This window comes from Chelon labrosus (assembly GCF_963514085.1).
Source record: "Chelon labrosus genome assembly, chromosome: 9".
In the NCBI taxonomy this organism is placed as follows: Eukaryota; Metazoa; Chordata; class Actinopteri; order Mugiliformes; family Mugilidae; genus Chelon; species Chelon labrosus.
The window spans coordinates 10,248,530-10,265,776 of record NC_140359.1 but is presented as its reverse complement, the minus strand read 5'-3'; the positions used below and the strand labels follow the sequence as shown (position 1 = coordinate 10,265,776).

General features: G+C 41.0%; 2 protein-coding genes across 4 annotated transcripts; one reads left to right on the top strand and one right to left on the bottom strand.

Moving 5' to 3' along the window:
- Positions 1 to 1,393: 1,393 nt before the first annotated feature.
- vps33a (VPS33A core subunit of CORVET and HOPS complexes) lies at positions 1,394 to 8,742 on the bottom strand. Its single transcript, XM_084552127.1, has 13 exons — positions 8,543 to 8,742; positions 7,732 to 7,797; positions 7,509 to 7,636; positions 7,234 to 7,420; positions 6,298 to 6,414; positions 5,983 to 6,157; positions 5,600 to 5,793; positions 5,065 to 5,191; positions 4,809 to 4,876; positions 4,577 to 4,714; positions 4,314 to 4,451; positions 4,061 to 4,229; positions 1,394 to 3,444 (listed from the first exon to the last, which is right to left on the bottom strand). Exons 1-13 carry the CDS (start codon positions 8,642 to 8,644, stop codon positions 3,251 to 3,253), a joined length of 1,803 nt encoding a protein of 600 aa, XP_084408253.1. The 5' UTR covers positions 8,645 to 8,742; the 3' UTR covers positions 1,394 to 3,250.
- Positions 8,743 to 9,885: 1,143 nt separating this feature from the next.
- LOC311493330 (E3 ubiquitin-protein ligase RNF34-like) lies at positions 9,886 to 17,048 on the top strand. 3 transcript variants are annotated; one of them, XM_084551937.1, is made up of 8 exons: positions 9,886 to 10,166; positions 10,670 to 10,888; positions 11,605 to 11,991; positions 12,530 to 12,592; positions 13,017 to 13,218; positions 13,359 to 13,388; positions 13,511 to 13,552; positions 15,017 to 17,048. In XM_084551937.1, the coding sequence occupies exons 1-8, from the start codon at positions 10,161 to 10,163 to the stop codon at positions 15,202 to 15,204; spliced, it is 1,137 nt and encodes a 378-aa protein (XP_084408063.1). In that variant the 5' UTR covers positions 9,886 to 10,160; the 3' UTR covers positions 15,205 to 17,048. The 3 variants fall into 3 exon arrangements, with proteins under 3 accessions (XP_084408063.1, XP_084408064.1, XP_084408065.1); XM_084551938.1 differs by lacking the exon at positions 13,511 to 13,552; XM_084551939.1 differs by lacking the exons at positions 13,359 to 13,388; positions 13,511 to 13,552.
- Positions 17,049 to 17,247: the final 199 nt, after the last annotated feature.

Below are 17,247 nucleotides of genomic sequence, written 5' to 3'. Positions count from 1 at the left end.
AGCATCTGAATAAGTTATGACTATGAGAGACACATCAGACCTTCTTCACAGTAATGTTCATCATAGCAGGAAAAGCGCAGGCATTAACGATGGCGTAATTTCATTATGTGTATCAGGAAGCAATGACAGGGACTACATCTAGTGATATTTGTGCACTATTCATGCTGTGAAAAGCCAGCATGTCTGCTGTTAACATCATCCACAGTTAGCATCGCACCCCTTATTATTATACACCTCTGTTTTCCTTTGTGTGAGACACGAGAGCCTCTTACCTGACAAAGGCCTGTGTGTTTTATTTCTGCTCTTTGAAATATTTTGCGGGGCATTTTAGTGCCAGCAGAGAGACAGGAGACAGAAAACAAGTGATAGGTGTGACAATGATCACTAGACAGATTTAAATGGGGGACATGGCACCTCATGGTCGTAAACCTTAAGCCACATGGGCAACCCAGTTTTTGGTAATTTTCCCAAATACAAATATGCACATTTATAGAGTAGAACCATAAAGGCTTGGTAAAATGTGTTTTTACTTAACTTCAAATGACCTTAAAATGAATTACCTTTTCTCTTTAACTTTGTCGGTGCATGTTGCATTTCCAGCAGTATTTGCACATGAATATAATATTTGCATTATGAAATGATCACAAATCAATTGGCCCTCATTAAACCTGGAGGATTCATTCCCTTTGCCTGCTTTTACGGACACACAAGAGTCCATCATAGTTAACACCTTTGTGCCATTAAATTAGCTCTTTAACACAGACAGTTTACTTGCATAAATATTTGTGTCTAATGTCATATTATCTTTTCAAAGAAAGGACCATTTTAACACTTTTATACACTTCATTATATTCTACACAGCCATATAAACATGTTTTATAGAGTATTTGTGGTCATTTTGCTACACACAGTATTCAGATTGCACATTTAAACACACTCTCAACAAACACAGGAAGTGCAAGCTGGCTTGTCTGAAATTACATTTGCTCCAGAGTTGCTCTAAACACACTGTCCAGACCCATAAAAATGCACAAAAGCCGTGAGCTCTACTGCAAAGTGGGATTTAAAGAAGGAAATTAGCATGATAGCCCCATCTGTTATTGTTGTCTCATAGGAACTGCATAGACCACAAATCCTAGAAGGTCTGCCTGATCAACTTCACTGGTGGAGTCCAAGAACGAGCTCCTTCTTCAACTGTCCTTCTCGATTTACTTTCCCACCATAAAATATGTGGTCCATCTGGCCAGGAGCAAAGCGCCAAACAGCACAGTGTAGCTGAAGAGAACAAATTTGAGGATTTCCTTGAATGTCCGCAGGAAGCGGATGAACAAGGGCTCCACGTCCAGAAGCTCCTGCTGTGTCTTCTGCCTGCGACCCGGCTGAGTCAGGTGCCCCATGTTCTCACCTCCACCCATTCTACAAACACACACAGTTGTCAGATATCAGTGCAAGAGAATATGCTGCTCATCATAACAACACTGACTACATGAATACTGCGATAAAGTTGGACAAAGACCAAGAAAAATTTATGCAAAAATATCCACTGAGAACGCTGTTATACATGTTTTCCTCCTAACTTTAGTAATAAATACATGATTATCAGTGTTTCATGTGTTATTAAATGTTTATTTGCATAAAATGTGCACAATAATTAGTTTCTATCCTTTCAGACACTGGTGAACTGCACGGTCAGAAGACTGTTTAATAATTTATCTGTAAGTTGCACAAATGGCTTCGGTATTGATCGGCTTTGTTTGGATACATCCACAAACAACATGTCGAACATCTTCAGTATTCACCTTCCACAATGTCTTTTAGATATGTGTAGGAAACTGTGCAGAAGCTGTCAGATATTCAGCTTTCAGTATCACTGAATACATTCGTTTCTATGTTTTCTTGTTTGTCGTACTACGGAAGTTACCAGCAAGCTCATATAAGAACCACATTAGAGTTTAATTTAACAGACTTAAATGTAGGAAGAGACACAAGTATAAGGTGCAAGTAATGTAGTACAAAAAAATGAAAGTGCTTTTACCTTGGTTTTGTTGTACAGGAGCTGATCAGAAGGAGGGCTCCTGTGCTTTTCAGCCCTGAAGTCCAAGTTGGTGTGTGCTGTCTTGAGCGTTTCGAGCCCTTATTGCAGAGGAGGAGCCAAAAGCAAAAACTGATCACAAGGATCTGAATCCCCTTGGAATGATCTAATGGCAGGTTAAGTCGTCAGCGCACCTGCTCCTTAAACAAAGAAACAGCAGCCCAAGATTTTTTTTCTCTCTCCAGAATTTACAGTATTTTCTAATTAATGTGACTAAAGCGGTTTCCAGTTCTTCTAGCCAATCAACATGGAGGACATGGACATAGATTACCCTGAGCAGAGTTCACCAAAATATCTGAGTGCTGTCAGCAGGTCTCCGTATGTATATAGCATCAGGCACGGAGAAGGTATTGACTGATACAGAGATCAAGCACCCTCCTGCAGCACAGTTATCTTCTACCGGAACATGTACCAAATGGCCTCCTAATTCAATCAGTGTCCTGCGCTGTCAAATCATGGGCTGCTGTGGGCTGAGCTCTCCAGACAGCACAGGGCCATTATCGGCTGATCGGGAGGCCTGTTACTGCGCTAATTGCTCCTTCAGAGAGCTTGGCCGCCGCTGACGGATACACCCCCATCCCTGCTTTTCATCAGCTTGCCTTTAAAAAAAACCAAACAATTCACCTACAAAATGTCTTATTACATGACAAGGTGATACAAAGCTTATTTTAGTTAGTTCAGTATTTATTTATCTACAAACCCCAAGAAAAGCCACACAAAAACTTTCAAGAGAAGCTTTTAAAAATGCAAATCAGGGTGCATCTTTAATCATATTATACATGACATCCTCACAAACATCTCAAAGGTTTTAGTACATATATACAGTAGCGCCATAGGGATGTAAATCCAAGCAGAGGAAAGAGAGGAGTAGTAATAATAATACAGGTTTATGTTGTATTGTCTGGGCACTAAACAAGAAGGTGATGTGTTACACATTTAAGGCCAACAGATGTACACAATGTGTCTTATTCTGTAACTTTTTCGTGACTTCGCTTGCAGGAATACTCCACAGGGCACCATTAAAGGACCCGTTGCTGTTTAAGCAGCACAGACATCAATGAAACACCTGCAGCACATTGATGCGGACATAAAAACAGCAGCTGAGGTTTTTTCTGACGAGTGCCGTGTTTGATGTGGACAGGTGTGCATGCAGGTGATTCAGGCCGTCTGGGATTCGGGTCTGTCCATGAGGGATTTGATCCAAGTCGTACCATTTATGAGTTTTGTGGTGGCTATAATATACTCCATCCCGCTGTCTTCCATTTGCGAGAGGAAACGGAGAGCGGCTATCTCTGCGTACGTCACTCCACCGAGGAAGAACACCAGCGTCGTCCGATTCTCCCCCTGCTGGCCTGTAATACATTAAAGGGAGATGCATCACTCTAAGACAACATTAAAGCTGGACCGGAAATTGTGAGACACAAAGGACATTTTTAATCCATCAAATTTCTCATGTAATCGAATGTTAAACAGTGCCATTTCTCTTCGATTAAAACCCCATTTTCTGGAATGTGAAAACATCAATTTAGCTGTATCCTCCCCCTAGATTAGAGTCCTCTATTATCACCTTTAAAAACCAATGTACGGCAGGCATGTAGCAACAAGTCAACTGTCTGATGCCCAAACTCGAAATCCTAATTAGCACATTTTAAATTGAGTGTATAATTAAATTCTCTACCGCATCAGTGTAAAACACCACTACTGCCAGAATGGGAAGATGGGAGGACAAATGATGGAAAGCACTGGTTGCCACGCACAAATCAAGCACAGTATGTTTTTATTTGCCATTCTCTTTGACACAGGCACACAGAAGAGACAAACAGTGGCTCTGTGGCCGCCCCGTGCCATCAATCTGCTTCTGTTCAACACTTGGAACAAAGCCTGTTCGTTATCTACATGCAGCAGCCAGGAACGCGCTTTTATTCTGCGCTGGTGCAAACAGCACTCCCAGTTTGTATTAATCCTTACGTTTCTTATGGAGCCCAGAGGGGAGCTGTTGTCTCTCCTCAAAGTGTGGGCCTGGAAGCATCTTCAGGACCTCTTCAATGCTACGCCACCCGGGTCTCGCCAAGACCTGAGTCAGTCGGATGCTTAGCGGGGCGTAGCCACTGTACACATAAGAGATGTCGTTGGGGTTCTGAGGGAAAACAAATACAGAGTCACGGTTAATTCTCAAAATTACACGAGTTTAAATCCCAACTTCTTTTCATAAATCTAGTACCTGCTCATTGGCGTCCTCCATCCACAGTTTAAGGGTTTTTCTAATAGTGGGGTAGTTATTTCTTGAGCCTGTCTGTGGCTTCAGAAGACCCCCCTTCTCCAGGTTGTTCAGCGTTAATATGTGCTCATAGCCATAGGTCTTCAGAAAGACAAAAATTAGTCACTTGTCAGTTTCATTCCTTCACTTAAGACAACTAAAAAATGCTTGAAAAACGTCCTCTGTACACCACCACGAGTTTTCATTGTTACTGTCTTTGTCTTTACCTGGAGAATCTCCCTCTTGTAGTGGTCTAACACCTTCTGCTTGAGGCCATTGTTGCACACCGACTGCATACACACCAGACGCAGAATCTTGATCAGTGGATCCTTTTGAGCGATGCAGTCTTCTATGTACGTGTTCACCTGCGTAGCAAGGTTTATTTAAGGATTTTAGTGAACTTTAGTAAAATTATACAGATTAGCTCCGAAGAGACGACAGTAACTTGATGAAGAATACCTTGTCTGTGTCGACACCGGTCATAAACTCCTGCTCCACTGTTAGATTGTCAAAGAAGGCCTCAGAAGCTGAAACAGGAAATATGAGTTACACTTTACTACATTACGAGACACTAAGATGACACCTTTAGCAAACAACATAGAGAGATGGGATGTTCTGGAGTCCTTAAAACCAGGAGGTCGTTTTATCACATTATTCAAAACGTATATGATCTACAGCAAATAGAGGTAAAAATGTAAGAGGAAAACACACGCACTTGTGATATCTTTGATCAGCTCGGCTATAGAAGTGTGGTTAGCCAGGGAGCTTCGTGCTGCCTGCATGTGAGGCAGCTGAGACACAAACTGCTTTATTTCTCCAACTGTTTTGGCGTTATGACGTTCCTGAAAGACAAAAAAGCTCCTTTATGTAATTATATCTGCAAACCACACCGTATAACCCATCTTCAGTTTTAACAATAAATCCCACAATGTACCAGAGAGTTCTGATCTGAAGAGGAAAAGATAATATCTTAAATAAAATCTGATTTAACAATAATGCCTTATCTCATCTCTAGGCTGCGTTTTTATCTCTGTTAACCTCATAGATCTCTGTTGTGGCCTTTGCTGTAAAATGCCACAGAGATTACAATCAGATCAGATCAGCTGGGATGTCTGAAGTGATCGAATGTAGTTCACTGAACGTACCAAGCATTTTAAAGACACACTTAAATCTGTGTATTCTTACACTTCAATCGTGTTACAAGAAGAATATGAATAAAGGAAAAGAAAAAAAACTGGAGCGTGACCAACCTCAAAGGCAGCAGATATAATTTTGGCCTTCTTGCTGAGCGCCGCACCAACAGCGTTGAAGTTTTTGTCGCGAATTTCAGCATACAGTTCTTCTGCTGAGTTCAGCTGTAACTTCTTGGGCTCGGTGGGTAAATCTTTACTCGCTTCGCCTTGCTTCTTCTGCGCAAACTTCTCAGGAGGCAGCTTGACATAACCTGTAATGAAGAGGGAGTAAAAGTAAGGACAGGGGATTTAAAACAAAAATACATTCATGACTAGGAAACCGTCAAATGGAGACGGTAGCAGGCATGCATTTCATCAGAGCATTTCCTGTTTTTGATTAAAAAACAAATAAAAAAAACATTCACACATAATGACAAGTAATCAAAAGGGTGCTTTCTGACCATTAGTGATTCCATATATCTCGTCAATGAGACCCTCATAGGTGAGCTGTGTGGCCAGAGGAGTGAGCAGGTCAACAGTACGGTCCAGGAGGAGAAGAGAATCAAACACTGGCAGAATCTGATTCTGGGTGCCAGCAAACTCCCTCTTCATCCTCAACATCATGTTGGCAACATGCTGAGATCAAGCAGAGGGTTTCATTGTCAGACAACTTCATTCACCTGGATGCCACCGGACCTCTGTCCATGTGAGATCAGCCATTTCAATCTAATACAGATTATTCGTTACAAAACGATTCCACCTCACACCATACTCACCCGTGCACAGTCTCCTTTTCCATATATCTGTGGAATGGTGCCATACAGCGCCTGTAAGGTCATGAGGCCTTTGGCTGTGTGGTATAGGCTTGTTTGGTCATTTTCTAGGTAGCACTCCTAAATGAGTCAAAGAGGAGTAAAAAAATATGTTTACATGACAAATATACACCACAGCTATAAATCTGGATGAGGTGTCAAATCAAAACTCTCAAATTTGGATGACGTACTGGTTAAGTTAATACTGTACAAGAACACATGGATAGTTCATCAGTAGTTTATATACACTGATCAACTATGACATTATGAGTATGCATCACAATGATGGTCAAGTGAATAACACTGATTTGTTGACGTGTAAGAAACAGGAAAAATGGGCCAGTGGAATGTTTTGAGCGACTTTGACAAGGGCTTATTTGTTCTGGCTAGAAGACTGGGTCACAAAATCTAAACAACTGCAGCACCGTGTGGTCAGATCCAACAGATGAGCTACTGTGGCTCAAACCGCTGAAAAAGTATATCCTGGTTGAGATATAAAGGTGTCAATACTAATCACAGTTTGTTTTGTATGGGCCTGCGTAGCAACAGACTACTCAGGGTGTACATGCTGAGCCCTGTTCAGTACAGAAAGCCTCTACAATGGACACACGAAGGTGGCCTGGATTGATGAATGAAGTTCTCTTTTGCTCATCATGTGAATATATCACACCAGGATACAAAGAACACCCTCTTGCAGTTGCTATGGGTGTGTGCTTATTCTCCAACTATTTTCAGGTGGTGTTAGATATCAAAGTAACGTCCACATAATGCCAGGTCCAAGGTTTCCAAGAAGAACATTACCTCACAATGACATATCAATATCATTCACTTCACCGGCTGGTGGTTTTAATGTTATGGCTGATCAGTGTATATCAGTGTTACATAAAAACTTGAACACACCCTAAAAGCGCTGTCATACTCCATGGAGAGAAGGTCACCATCATAAGGAATCAGGTCCAGGATATACTCATCGATGTTGGTGAAAGATCCCAGCACGCCCTGTTCCTTCAGCCGCTGTTCACACAGCATGCTCCGCCGAGGCACAAACAAGATGTGGAAGTCACGTGACGAATGCACCTTATCCTCACTAAAAGGCGCACAGACCAGGGCAAACATGTTACATACTGTCTCATTGCCGTTTACAGTCTCTTTAGAAATGAGACACACAAACACACCTGATTACGTTTTCAGCAATGATGTCCATAAGCTCTAGTCTGGGACGAACGAAGAAGATGATATTCTTGACATCAGCGGGGGGGAGCCTGCCACTCTTGAGCGTGAACATCTTTTCCACCTCATGTTCCTGAAAAACACACAGCACATGCCATTATCAATAATTTGAAGTGAAAGCTTCATTAGATTATCTGAGCCTACATATTGCATTAAGAAAGCACTTACCTTCAGAAGAGAGTATTGTGCTATCAGTCCAAAAGGTCCTGTCAGATACTCATCCCATACTATGGCCTACAAGCAAGGGCACAATTAATGTCAGCAACAACAACACTTTTTTCAAAGGTACTCATAAAGCTCATTTGTCTGTGCCATTATACATTCCCACAAACGTGTTGTGAAGATCAGACTGTGAGAAATCACTGATATATATATATACATTTTTAAAACAAAACGGAGCATGCAGCTACACCCGAGTCTCTTTACAATGACTGGAACAACCTCTGAACAGGACTCTAATTTGAGATTGAAATTAATTTGTAATAACAGAGGTGCTCTTACATTTGCACCTCACAGATATGTAATAATGGCTCATTTTACCTGAATAAACAAATACCAAAGCGTGCCATTTTGGTTGAATTCGTTTGATTGGGTTCTCTTTGTCTACTTACAGGACTGAAGTAAAATTCTACTGAGGTTTTGAATCATTTTTATGCAGAAATGTTGAAAATACTGAGGAGTGTTAAGTACTGTTAAGCAGCACCGTAAATGAGGAAATGTCTGATGTCAGTGACTTAGCTGCTAGCTAATGATGCCAATAACTCATTCATGCGAAGCGAAGATTAACACAGCTCACACGCAGATAGACCTGATGCTACACTGTCATAAAATGTACAGTTTAAATATGTTCACGTTTAAAACACGACTATAAAAAAAATCTGCGAGATGTCAGAATTGACAGCTCCATGGTACCGCTGGGCCTGAAGAGACAATAAATATAACTGTCGCCTTGTTTTACGTAGGTTTGAGGGTTTGTTACCTTGCTTCCCGCACATTTGTCCAAAAACTCTCGCAGCTCTTTTCGTGCCGCTTCTCTCAGTATGTTTAAATTCACTCTACCGTACGATAGGTGGGCAGCCATTTTTTTTCCCCCTTAACAGCAGCAACACAACGAGTCAGGTGACTTCGACGGCGAGGTTTGGTCACGTGACCAAAGATGCTACAACGTCAAGATAGTTCACGTCGTAACCACACAGGTTTGTCCTCACTGTCTCACAGCAACATGACATGACTAACGGGATAGCCATCCTACTCTTGCTTCCGATGTTGCGCTAGAATAAGTTTCCTCGTCAGAATCATTGACTGTATGAATACATGTTACATAAATACATATTTATACCTTCTATGGTCGGAATAGCGAACAGATGGTTTGGTACAGGCAATCAGAAAAAAATTATTTTATTTCATTTTATTTATTTTTTAATAGTTAACATTTACACCATCCATGTCCCCCAGTTTAGGCATCTTTTTAATTTGGGGACTTTTTAGGGAAATTTTAAGCAACACAGTGTCTCTAAAAGTCTATATAGTACGGAAGAGTATTGCTGCCACACTGTAGAAAAAAAAGGCTCAATATTATGTAATTACATGAAAGTTTCTTGTTATAACATGATATTTTTCACGTTTTAACAAGATAAGTATCACGTTATTTCATGAAATTATCACGTTATTTCATGATAATGATATTTTCACGTGAAAATATCATTATCATGAAATAACGTGATAATTTCATGTAAAAACGTGAAAATATTTTATCTTGAAATAACATGATATTTTCACGTTATAACATGAAAATATCATTATCATGAAATAACGTGATAATTTCATGAAATAACATGATAATTTCATGTAATAACGTGATACTTATCATGTTAAAACGTGAAAAATATCATGTTATAACAAGAAACTTTCATGTAATTACATAATATTGAGCCTTTTTTTTCCTACAGTGTGGCAGCAATATGCTTCCGTAATACGGGAGATCGCCTTATGTTATTTTGTATCTCTGACACATGGGGGATACGTTTTTTTGTCAATGTTGTGTAATCTACACGGATTGTAGTATGTTCTGTGAAGTATATTAAAATGATTTTGTCAATATTTTGTGGAGATAAACACAGTCTGAGCCTTAGACCGGTCATTATCATCAAAAGAAGAGTCTGAATCCGCTTCTGGGTGTAATGCCGTAGATAGACACCAAATACAACAGAGATCATTACTTTATTAGGTAGTGTACACAACGTGTCATATAGATATATTGCCTAAGGTGTTTCTTTTGGATTATCTGAAACATTTCTTCAGGTGTTTGTCTAATTTGTAGGAATCAGAATAAATGATCATCTCCAAGATGAATGAAGTGGTACTGTGCTGTCTGTGACACAGCAGTAGGTGGCGGTATTGCTCCGTCTGGTTGAAAGGCGACATTAAAACAAAGAAGAAGAAGCCGAGGCAGCAGCAGTAGTGTATTCGGATGTCGACCGTCGGGCTCATCACATCGCTTCATACCAAGGCAGTTCCGCTAAATAAGTGACGCTACACAGTAATGCAATGGTTACTCCGTCAGTCTGCTCTTTCTCTGTAGGCACGCAGGAGCTGCAATGAAGGTGCATTTTCCTTTACATAACATTTCGTCCTATTTTAGGTCTACTTAGACTGTCGCTAGCAGCAAGTAGCTAACCTTAGCTCCTAATTTAGCGTTGCAGCTTAGTGAAGCTAATTATCACAACCGGACAGGCAGCGGTCCTGACAGCTGTCACTGAACATGACAGTCACGTCAAGCAATAAAATATGAAGGCATTTTTTTAGAGTTTGTTGATTGAAAGTATTAGTTGTAGCAGTAGTATTGTAATTAGCGTCAGTGTAGCTAATTTGATGAATTGTAGTAGTGTTTTTCTTGCCTTTCTTACAGCTGCTGATTTATTGTGTTTCTGTGGCTAAAAGCTGTCAGTCATCTGTATGATTGTAATGATTATATGGTCTGTGATTAGAATCCATTTGTGTCCTCATAATGTGATAATGATGATGTACAAGTGATGCTGGTCAGTATGAACATAATCAAGGATGACATAAAGACAGATGTATGTTTTTTTTTTTTTTTAAATGTCAGGCAGGGGCCTCGTCCATGTGGGCTTCATGCTGTGGTCTGCTGAATGAAGTCATGGGTACTGGGGCCGTCAGAGGCCAGCAGCCAGGGTTCGGGGCCGGTGCTGGGCCCTTCAGATTTGCCCCCAGTGCAGGATACTCTACGTACCCGCCAACCAGCTCAGGGAGTCCCAGTCTTGTATGCAAGGCCTGTGGCCAGGCCTTCTCTGTCTTCAGGAGGAAGGTATGTGTCTGGATGTTCTCTGAGGCTTGTGTAGAAGCAGAGGGAGGTGCTAAATGAATAATTTAGACTGAAGTACTTTTGGCATGTGGATAGAGTGCATGTTTATGTGCATTTTCGTGTCTGTATTTGTCCTGTTTTTCATTTTGCAGTGTACTTTAAATTAAATATAGTGTAACGTGAAGTCTGTATAAAAATTGAAACATGGGCTTTTAAAATGAAACGCCCTGTGTGTGGGACAAAACAGCGAGGAGACAGGTGGACCAACATACTGCTGCTGTAATATCTTCACTGAATGCTCATGTACAGCTCACATGGTCTCATTCTGTGTGAACCTTGTGTTTCACTTACCCTGCCAGTCTAATCCCACATCTTGCATTTATTACTGTTTGATGTTTGTCACTTAAAAGAGTGTGCCTCCTGTCTCTGTGCCTGGAGAGCTAGAGCAGATGTGAGTGATTGAAAAATGCAGAAAAGGGTCTTCTGGCATTCACATACCTGCCAACAGTTTATTAAATGTCACCTCTCCACCCAATCAGTCTCTTATTTTATATCAAGAATGTATCAAATTTATCAAGAAAAAAAAAGAAGAGATTTTTAGCTCCACATCCTCGTCATTGTCATCAGAGAGACAGTGACACTTAGTATGAGATGTGCATACATCACTAGCTGCCTCATTTCCATCATCTTTATTCCTTTCTGTTTTTTTTCTTTCTCAGTATATTTGCTGCGACTGCAAGAAGAGCTTCTGCTCTCTGTGCTCCGTGCTTCAGGAGAATCTACGCATTTGTGCCACATGTCACTTGCTGAAGGCCACAGCCTTTCAGCGGCCGCGGCTCATGCGTCTGCGTGTGAAGGACCTGCGTCAGTACTTGCTGCTGCGTAACATCCCCACTGATACCTGCAGGGAAAAGGAAGACCTGGTGGACTTGGTGCTCTGTCACCAAGGCATTGAGGAGGAGGAGGACCCCGACACGGCCAGCCTCCACTCGCGTTCCCTGTTTACACCAACCCCTTCTACCACACAGTCTGCCTCGGAGCTGTCTGCTTTCGCTGCCTCTCATGAGGAGCCTCTCAGCAGGAGTGATAGCTCTGATACCAACCAGGTCAGGACCAGCTTCAAAATACATGGGAACCCCACATATCAGGCAGAGCTTTACGGTTATCTACTCAACCACAAACGATATCCGTCAGGCTCTTAATTTGGCTACTAGTTATTACATGATCCCTCTTGTTTGTTCTTAAAATGTGTTGACGGCTTTTTACATTATGGTTTTCTGACAAAAGAGTCAATGGGAACAATTTGACACTGACACCATAGGCAAAGGCAGTTCATCCTTTCATCCTGTGTTTGCTACAGTTTGTAAGCCAGCTAAACAGAAACAGATCAGAGAGTGACAGTGAACAAAGGAAGCTACAACTGGCACTGAAAAGGGAACTCTGCCCAAAGCAGCCAGGATCCACTATAAATATCTCTACTTGGCCTGCTTATGTAGCAGTAAGCTTTTCCAAGTCTTTTCTGAATGGAAGGCACTGGGCATTGTTGTTCCCAAGTATCATTGTGGTTGCTGAGGAGTGTCTAATCTTAATCCTCTGTGGACTGACGTATTCCTTGCACAGTAATGTTTGCTGTTTCTGTCGCAGGATATAGGTGATGCCACATCAGTGTCTCTCCTTAACCTGGATCCCAGTGAACACACTCCTGAGGTAATTACTGGTGGACTGGACAAATGAATTTCAGTTGTGCAGGGGAATACTGAGCAAAATGTATAAATAGAAATACTTGGTGACAGAGCATTATATATGATTCTGTGTTGCAGTTTTTTAAGTTGAGTGCAAGCAAAGCAGTTTGGTGGGTGAAAATTAGATGCTAATGCCTGGAGATTTTGGCTGGAGTGGAAAGAACAAATGACGAGAAAAGATTTATTAGCCGGAGATTTTGCTTCATACCGGGAAGTTTTTGCCCGTGCTGCAAAATTTGCTGTGTCTTGCAGATTGCAGCACTCGACATAGAAATTGCTTTTTGCACCAAAGAAATGACAATAAATGGATTCATAAGGGATGGATGGGGAGGATAGAATCACAAAAAGATTTTTTTTTTTGTAGTATTAAGTGGTTTCCTGTCTTTTAGGTGAGTCCTCAGACGCGGCGTCGGGCGAGAGCATCCCTATCGGATATCTCCAGTCTGAGGGATATCGAAGGGCTGTCTGTGAGGCAGCTGAAGGAGATCCTCGCCAGGAACTTTGTTAACTATTCAGGGTGCTGCGAGAAGTGGGAGCTGGTAGAGCGTGTCGGCAGACTGTACCGAGAGACAGAGGAGAACAGGAAATCATGTGAGTATCACCTTTGTCACTGTGAATAAATATTGTGTGCTTTTGTTTATCAGTCGCTTGCTGTAGAATCGGTCCAATTCATTTGATTTGTAAAAAACATGATCAGTCGTTATAGTAACGTTTATTAATTTTACTTGCAGTGGAAAATGTGAGCAGTACTGTAACCACAGGTAAGATGTCACTCATCTGTGTGTACACTGTCCTAGATGTCAGTGCTGCTGGATGCCACATCCTGTTTTCAAGAGTAGAGACTTAAATATCTCATGCTTGCTTTACTCTCCCCACACCAAAGTGATGGCCTTTCCCCCTCCTATCTGCAATGGTGCCATCAGAGGTAAGGCTTATAGGTTCCTTGCCACCGTTGCCGTAGTCACATGTTCTACAACAGTGTTTCCAAGTTGGGATACTGTGTGAAACTTGTGTAAAAGCAGAAAGCAATGATTTTCATTCAAACTCTATAAGACAACAAATCAAATTGTTGTTTATTTTCTTTAAACGTAAACTCAGTTTGAATGGCAGCATGAGACTGGAAAAGTCTGGAAAAAAAGGGTTCATTGTCAGTGAGTGATATAGCAGTAATAGTAGTTTTTATCTATATAAAATTGGATTTTGGGATTTTATCTTCAGAGGATTCAGAGAATTTAGAGAAATCTCTGGATGCGAGGCCAAAACCAAGTACTGAATAGCCTTAACCTTGGGGCCATCAGTCTGAACTGCAGTGAAAACAGACACAATTCTGTAGTAGGGGTCTCTTCATTGTAGCTTCATTCACAAGTGCAGGTTAAAACTGAACCATGCAAATAAAACCACATATAAACACAATCTCATTTTATTTTATTTTGCACAATTTGAACAAAATGCAAAGATAACAGTATAATAATAATGTAATACATATGTGAGATATGTTGAGCTCGTAAACAGTAAGAATCTGGAGATTCTGTATTGGAGAAGCAAAGGAAATGTGTGACTATGATCGGGTTGCAATCCAAACGAAATGTTTCCTATCAGAAGTATGCAGAGATTCAGAAACATCACTACATTCTCTCGGCCTGAGCTCATTTGATATGGACTGATGCAAAGTGGAAAACTGTCCTTACATTTTTCAATGATATGTTGTCCTTTTACTATTTTGATCTAAATATGAGGCTTAAATCATTTAGCAAATCACTGCTTTCTGTTTTTATCTACCTTCACCACACACTGTCTCAACTGTTTTGGAGACGCTGTTGTATCTGTGACTCGCCTCCATCATACGAACACGATCACATTTCCACCACATCTGTGAACGTACTCTCGCTGTTCAGCCCCTCTAAGTGGTGCTTCTGTGGCATGACATTTACTGTGAGGGTCTCTGTGTCGATGTTTGAATGAGGATGAAAGAGAATCCTATTTTATCTCACTTAAGAACATACATTTCAATATTTTAGTTTCATTTGCCGTGTTACCAGAACATTAATACACCTTCAGATCAGTCTCCGTCAGTCATCTTTTCATGTGTTGAACGTCAGCCATGTACATTCACTCTCTTAGCAGCACGCTTCCAGTGATAAGGACTGTGTGGTTGCCATAGAAACATCTTGACATATCAGGTGTTGACATTTTGCTGGAGCTTGTGAGCGTGACCTTACCCAGATAAGGTGCACTTGATCAGACGAAGTGTTTCATTGAGCTGTTGAGTATTTCGGTGACCCATTGTCCCATCTCACTGCATGACATATCCCTCAGTTTTTTCCCCCCACCGTGTTTAAATCAGATTCTTAACACTTACCCATCACCTCTCTGTGTCTTTCTCCTGCAGATGGTGAGAACTGTCCGCTGACAATTCACGACGACAACCTCTGCAGGATCTGCATGGACGCTGTGATCGACTGCGTTCTCCTGGAGTGCGGTCACATGGTCACCTGCACCAAGTGCGGCAAGAGGATGAACGAATGCCCAATCTGCAGGCAGTACGTCGTGAGAGCCGTGCACGTCTTCAAATCCTAATGCACCACTGCACCTGCATCACACTTAGACTGTACCTTAACTCAACAATGCAGCTCATAACCTTTGGATCCCCAAAAGACTCATTTTGTGGATGTTTGTATTCCCTCAATTCTCACAGTATTTGCACATCAAAATAGGAGGGTTTTTCCTTCAGAACTGATGGTTTCACCAGTGTGCAGAGCGTAGGACAGAACCCTCCTCTGAGTCATTCCTCAAGTAAACATATCTTTCATCTGTGTCTGTTAACTTTTTCTTACAGTTTTTCAAAGCTAAGAATGTGTGGCTCAAGCCACGTGCAGTCTTGTTAAACACAACACATCACCCTCAGACCTGCCTATAAACCGTAGCTGGTACTCAGCTCTGCTGGGTATTCTTAAGAGCACCTTTCTTTACAACTGCTGCAAGTGACTACATATCTTAGTAACGACGAGGGCAGACTCACACTGAACCTCAGCAAAGGACACAGGAGGTGAGTGAAGCAGGTGCCAAATAATGGCTCATGCCGTTATGCTTCTCATCCATTTTTCCTTACCCTCAGCTGTGGGGGTCTGCGTGTGGCTATTGGTTCTTTAGCATGTTAGACCTGAATCACTTAGTTTACACTGTGTGTGGCTGCATCACTGCTCACAACCCACTACGACCAATAATAGTGGTTGAAGTGATGGGTACAAACTCTTAAATGTTTGCCTGAGATTTGAATATCACTACCTTTGTTTAAGTCGGAGGTAAATACTTATAGACCTTTCTCTCAGCAGACATTTTGGCTCGTGATAGCAGGAAAAGGTTTAATTCATAGCATTAAAAAAAAATCACTCCATTCAGGTGAGAAGACAGAACATTAGACTGTATCTGAGTCACTATCATGGCTCACTGGATCCGAGGCCTCGTTCAGAGAAGGGTTTTCTGCTGCACGTCAAAATGTTTGCTGTTGAAAAGGCCTGTTAGAAATCTTTGAGATTGTGTCACTAAAACCACAAATGAGCCGATGATAAAGTGGATGCATAATTAATTATAGTCACCTATTTTATTACATAAGCGCTTGTTATAATACATCGCACATTTAAAGAGTCTGTCATTACAGCAATAGCTAACCTCGGCCGTCACCTCCGTCACGTCTTGGAACTTAAACGGAGACAAAGGACAGAGAAGAAGAAAAAAAATAAACGGTGCTAACTCATTCACCCATCTTCCCCGTTTTCCAGCTGAACTGTGGATGTGAAACTGAATGTTTTTAGTTCTCATATATTGTCGGGAGTGGAATGAAGTGTCTTAATGCTTTTTAGTTAATTTCCTCATATAATGTATTGAACTAACTATTCGAAGATATAGCTACAAGTTTACTGACACCTGTGGTATAGAAAGTATATAGAAATAATGACTTGCTGTACATTTGCATATATTGATCATATGAGATGTATATATATCTATATATATTTTTTTTCCATTTGATTTGAATTGTGTAAAAATGAAACGTTGGGTTTAGTTTATTATTACAGGGTTCCGTTCTTCCTGTGAAGTGGTTTGAAATATGTTTAATCTGCATTAGTTTGCTCGAACTCTTGGTCCCTCTTAAGGCAGAGCATGAAAAGAAGCTTTATGACACTGGTTATGTTATGTCCCCCTCCTTATTTCTCCACCACCTAGTCATCAAATGCTCTGCTTTTTCTCCCTGAATCATCCCCCTCTCATTTAGAAGTATCACGCTCTGTACTGTCCCCCTACAATCCCGAGCAGTAGCAGAGCAGGTTGCACTTTTCTTTTAGAGAGGGTGTTGTGTGCAAGGTTTGGTCTTTGTATTTGGGAATGTCGAACTTTTTATTTTGGTAATTAAAGATTTTAATTAATGTCTTGTTTTTTTTTTAATGTGTAATCATGCATCACAAGCAGTGTCAAATAATGGATCCACTGAATAGTGGATGTATTAGAATTTGATGATTTCATGGAGCACATCTTTGCTCTTATCTCAATAATTCATATTTTCATTGGGACAAAATTTCATACAAATGTCTAATGACGTCCAAAAGATCAACCTGCCACTTGCTC

What these genes read in the sequence shown, in the direction of transcription:
- LOC311493330 (XM_084551937.1), top strand. An exon ending in ATAGCTCTGATACCAACCAG is followed by an intron (nt 11,992 to 12,529) that starts GTCAGGACCAGC and finishes TTTCTGTCGCAG; the next exon opens with GATATAGGTGATGCCACATC. An exon ending in CCAGTGAACACACTCCTGAG is followed by an intron (nt 12,593 to 13,016) that starts GTAATTACTGGT and finishes CCTGTCTTTTAG; the next exon opens with GTGAGTCCTCAGACGCGGCG.
- vps33a (XM_084552127.1), bottom strand. Translation starts at nt 8,644, where the DNA reads ATGGCTGCCCACCTATCGTACGGTAGAGTGAATTTAAACATACTGAGA. An exon ending in ACAAGAGGGAGATTCTCCAG is followed by an intron (nt 4,452 to 4,576) that starts GTAAAGACAAAG and finishes GTCTTTCTGAAG; the next exon opens with ACCTATGGCTATGAGCACAT. An exon ending in CTCTGGGCTCCATAAGAAAC is followed by an intron (nt 3,445 to 4,060) that starts GTAAGGATTAAT and finishes AATGTATTACAG; the next exon opens with GCCAGCAGGGGGAGAATCGG.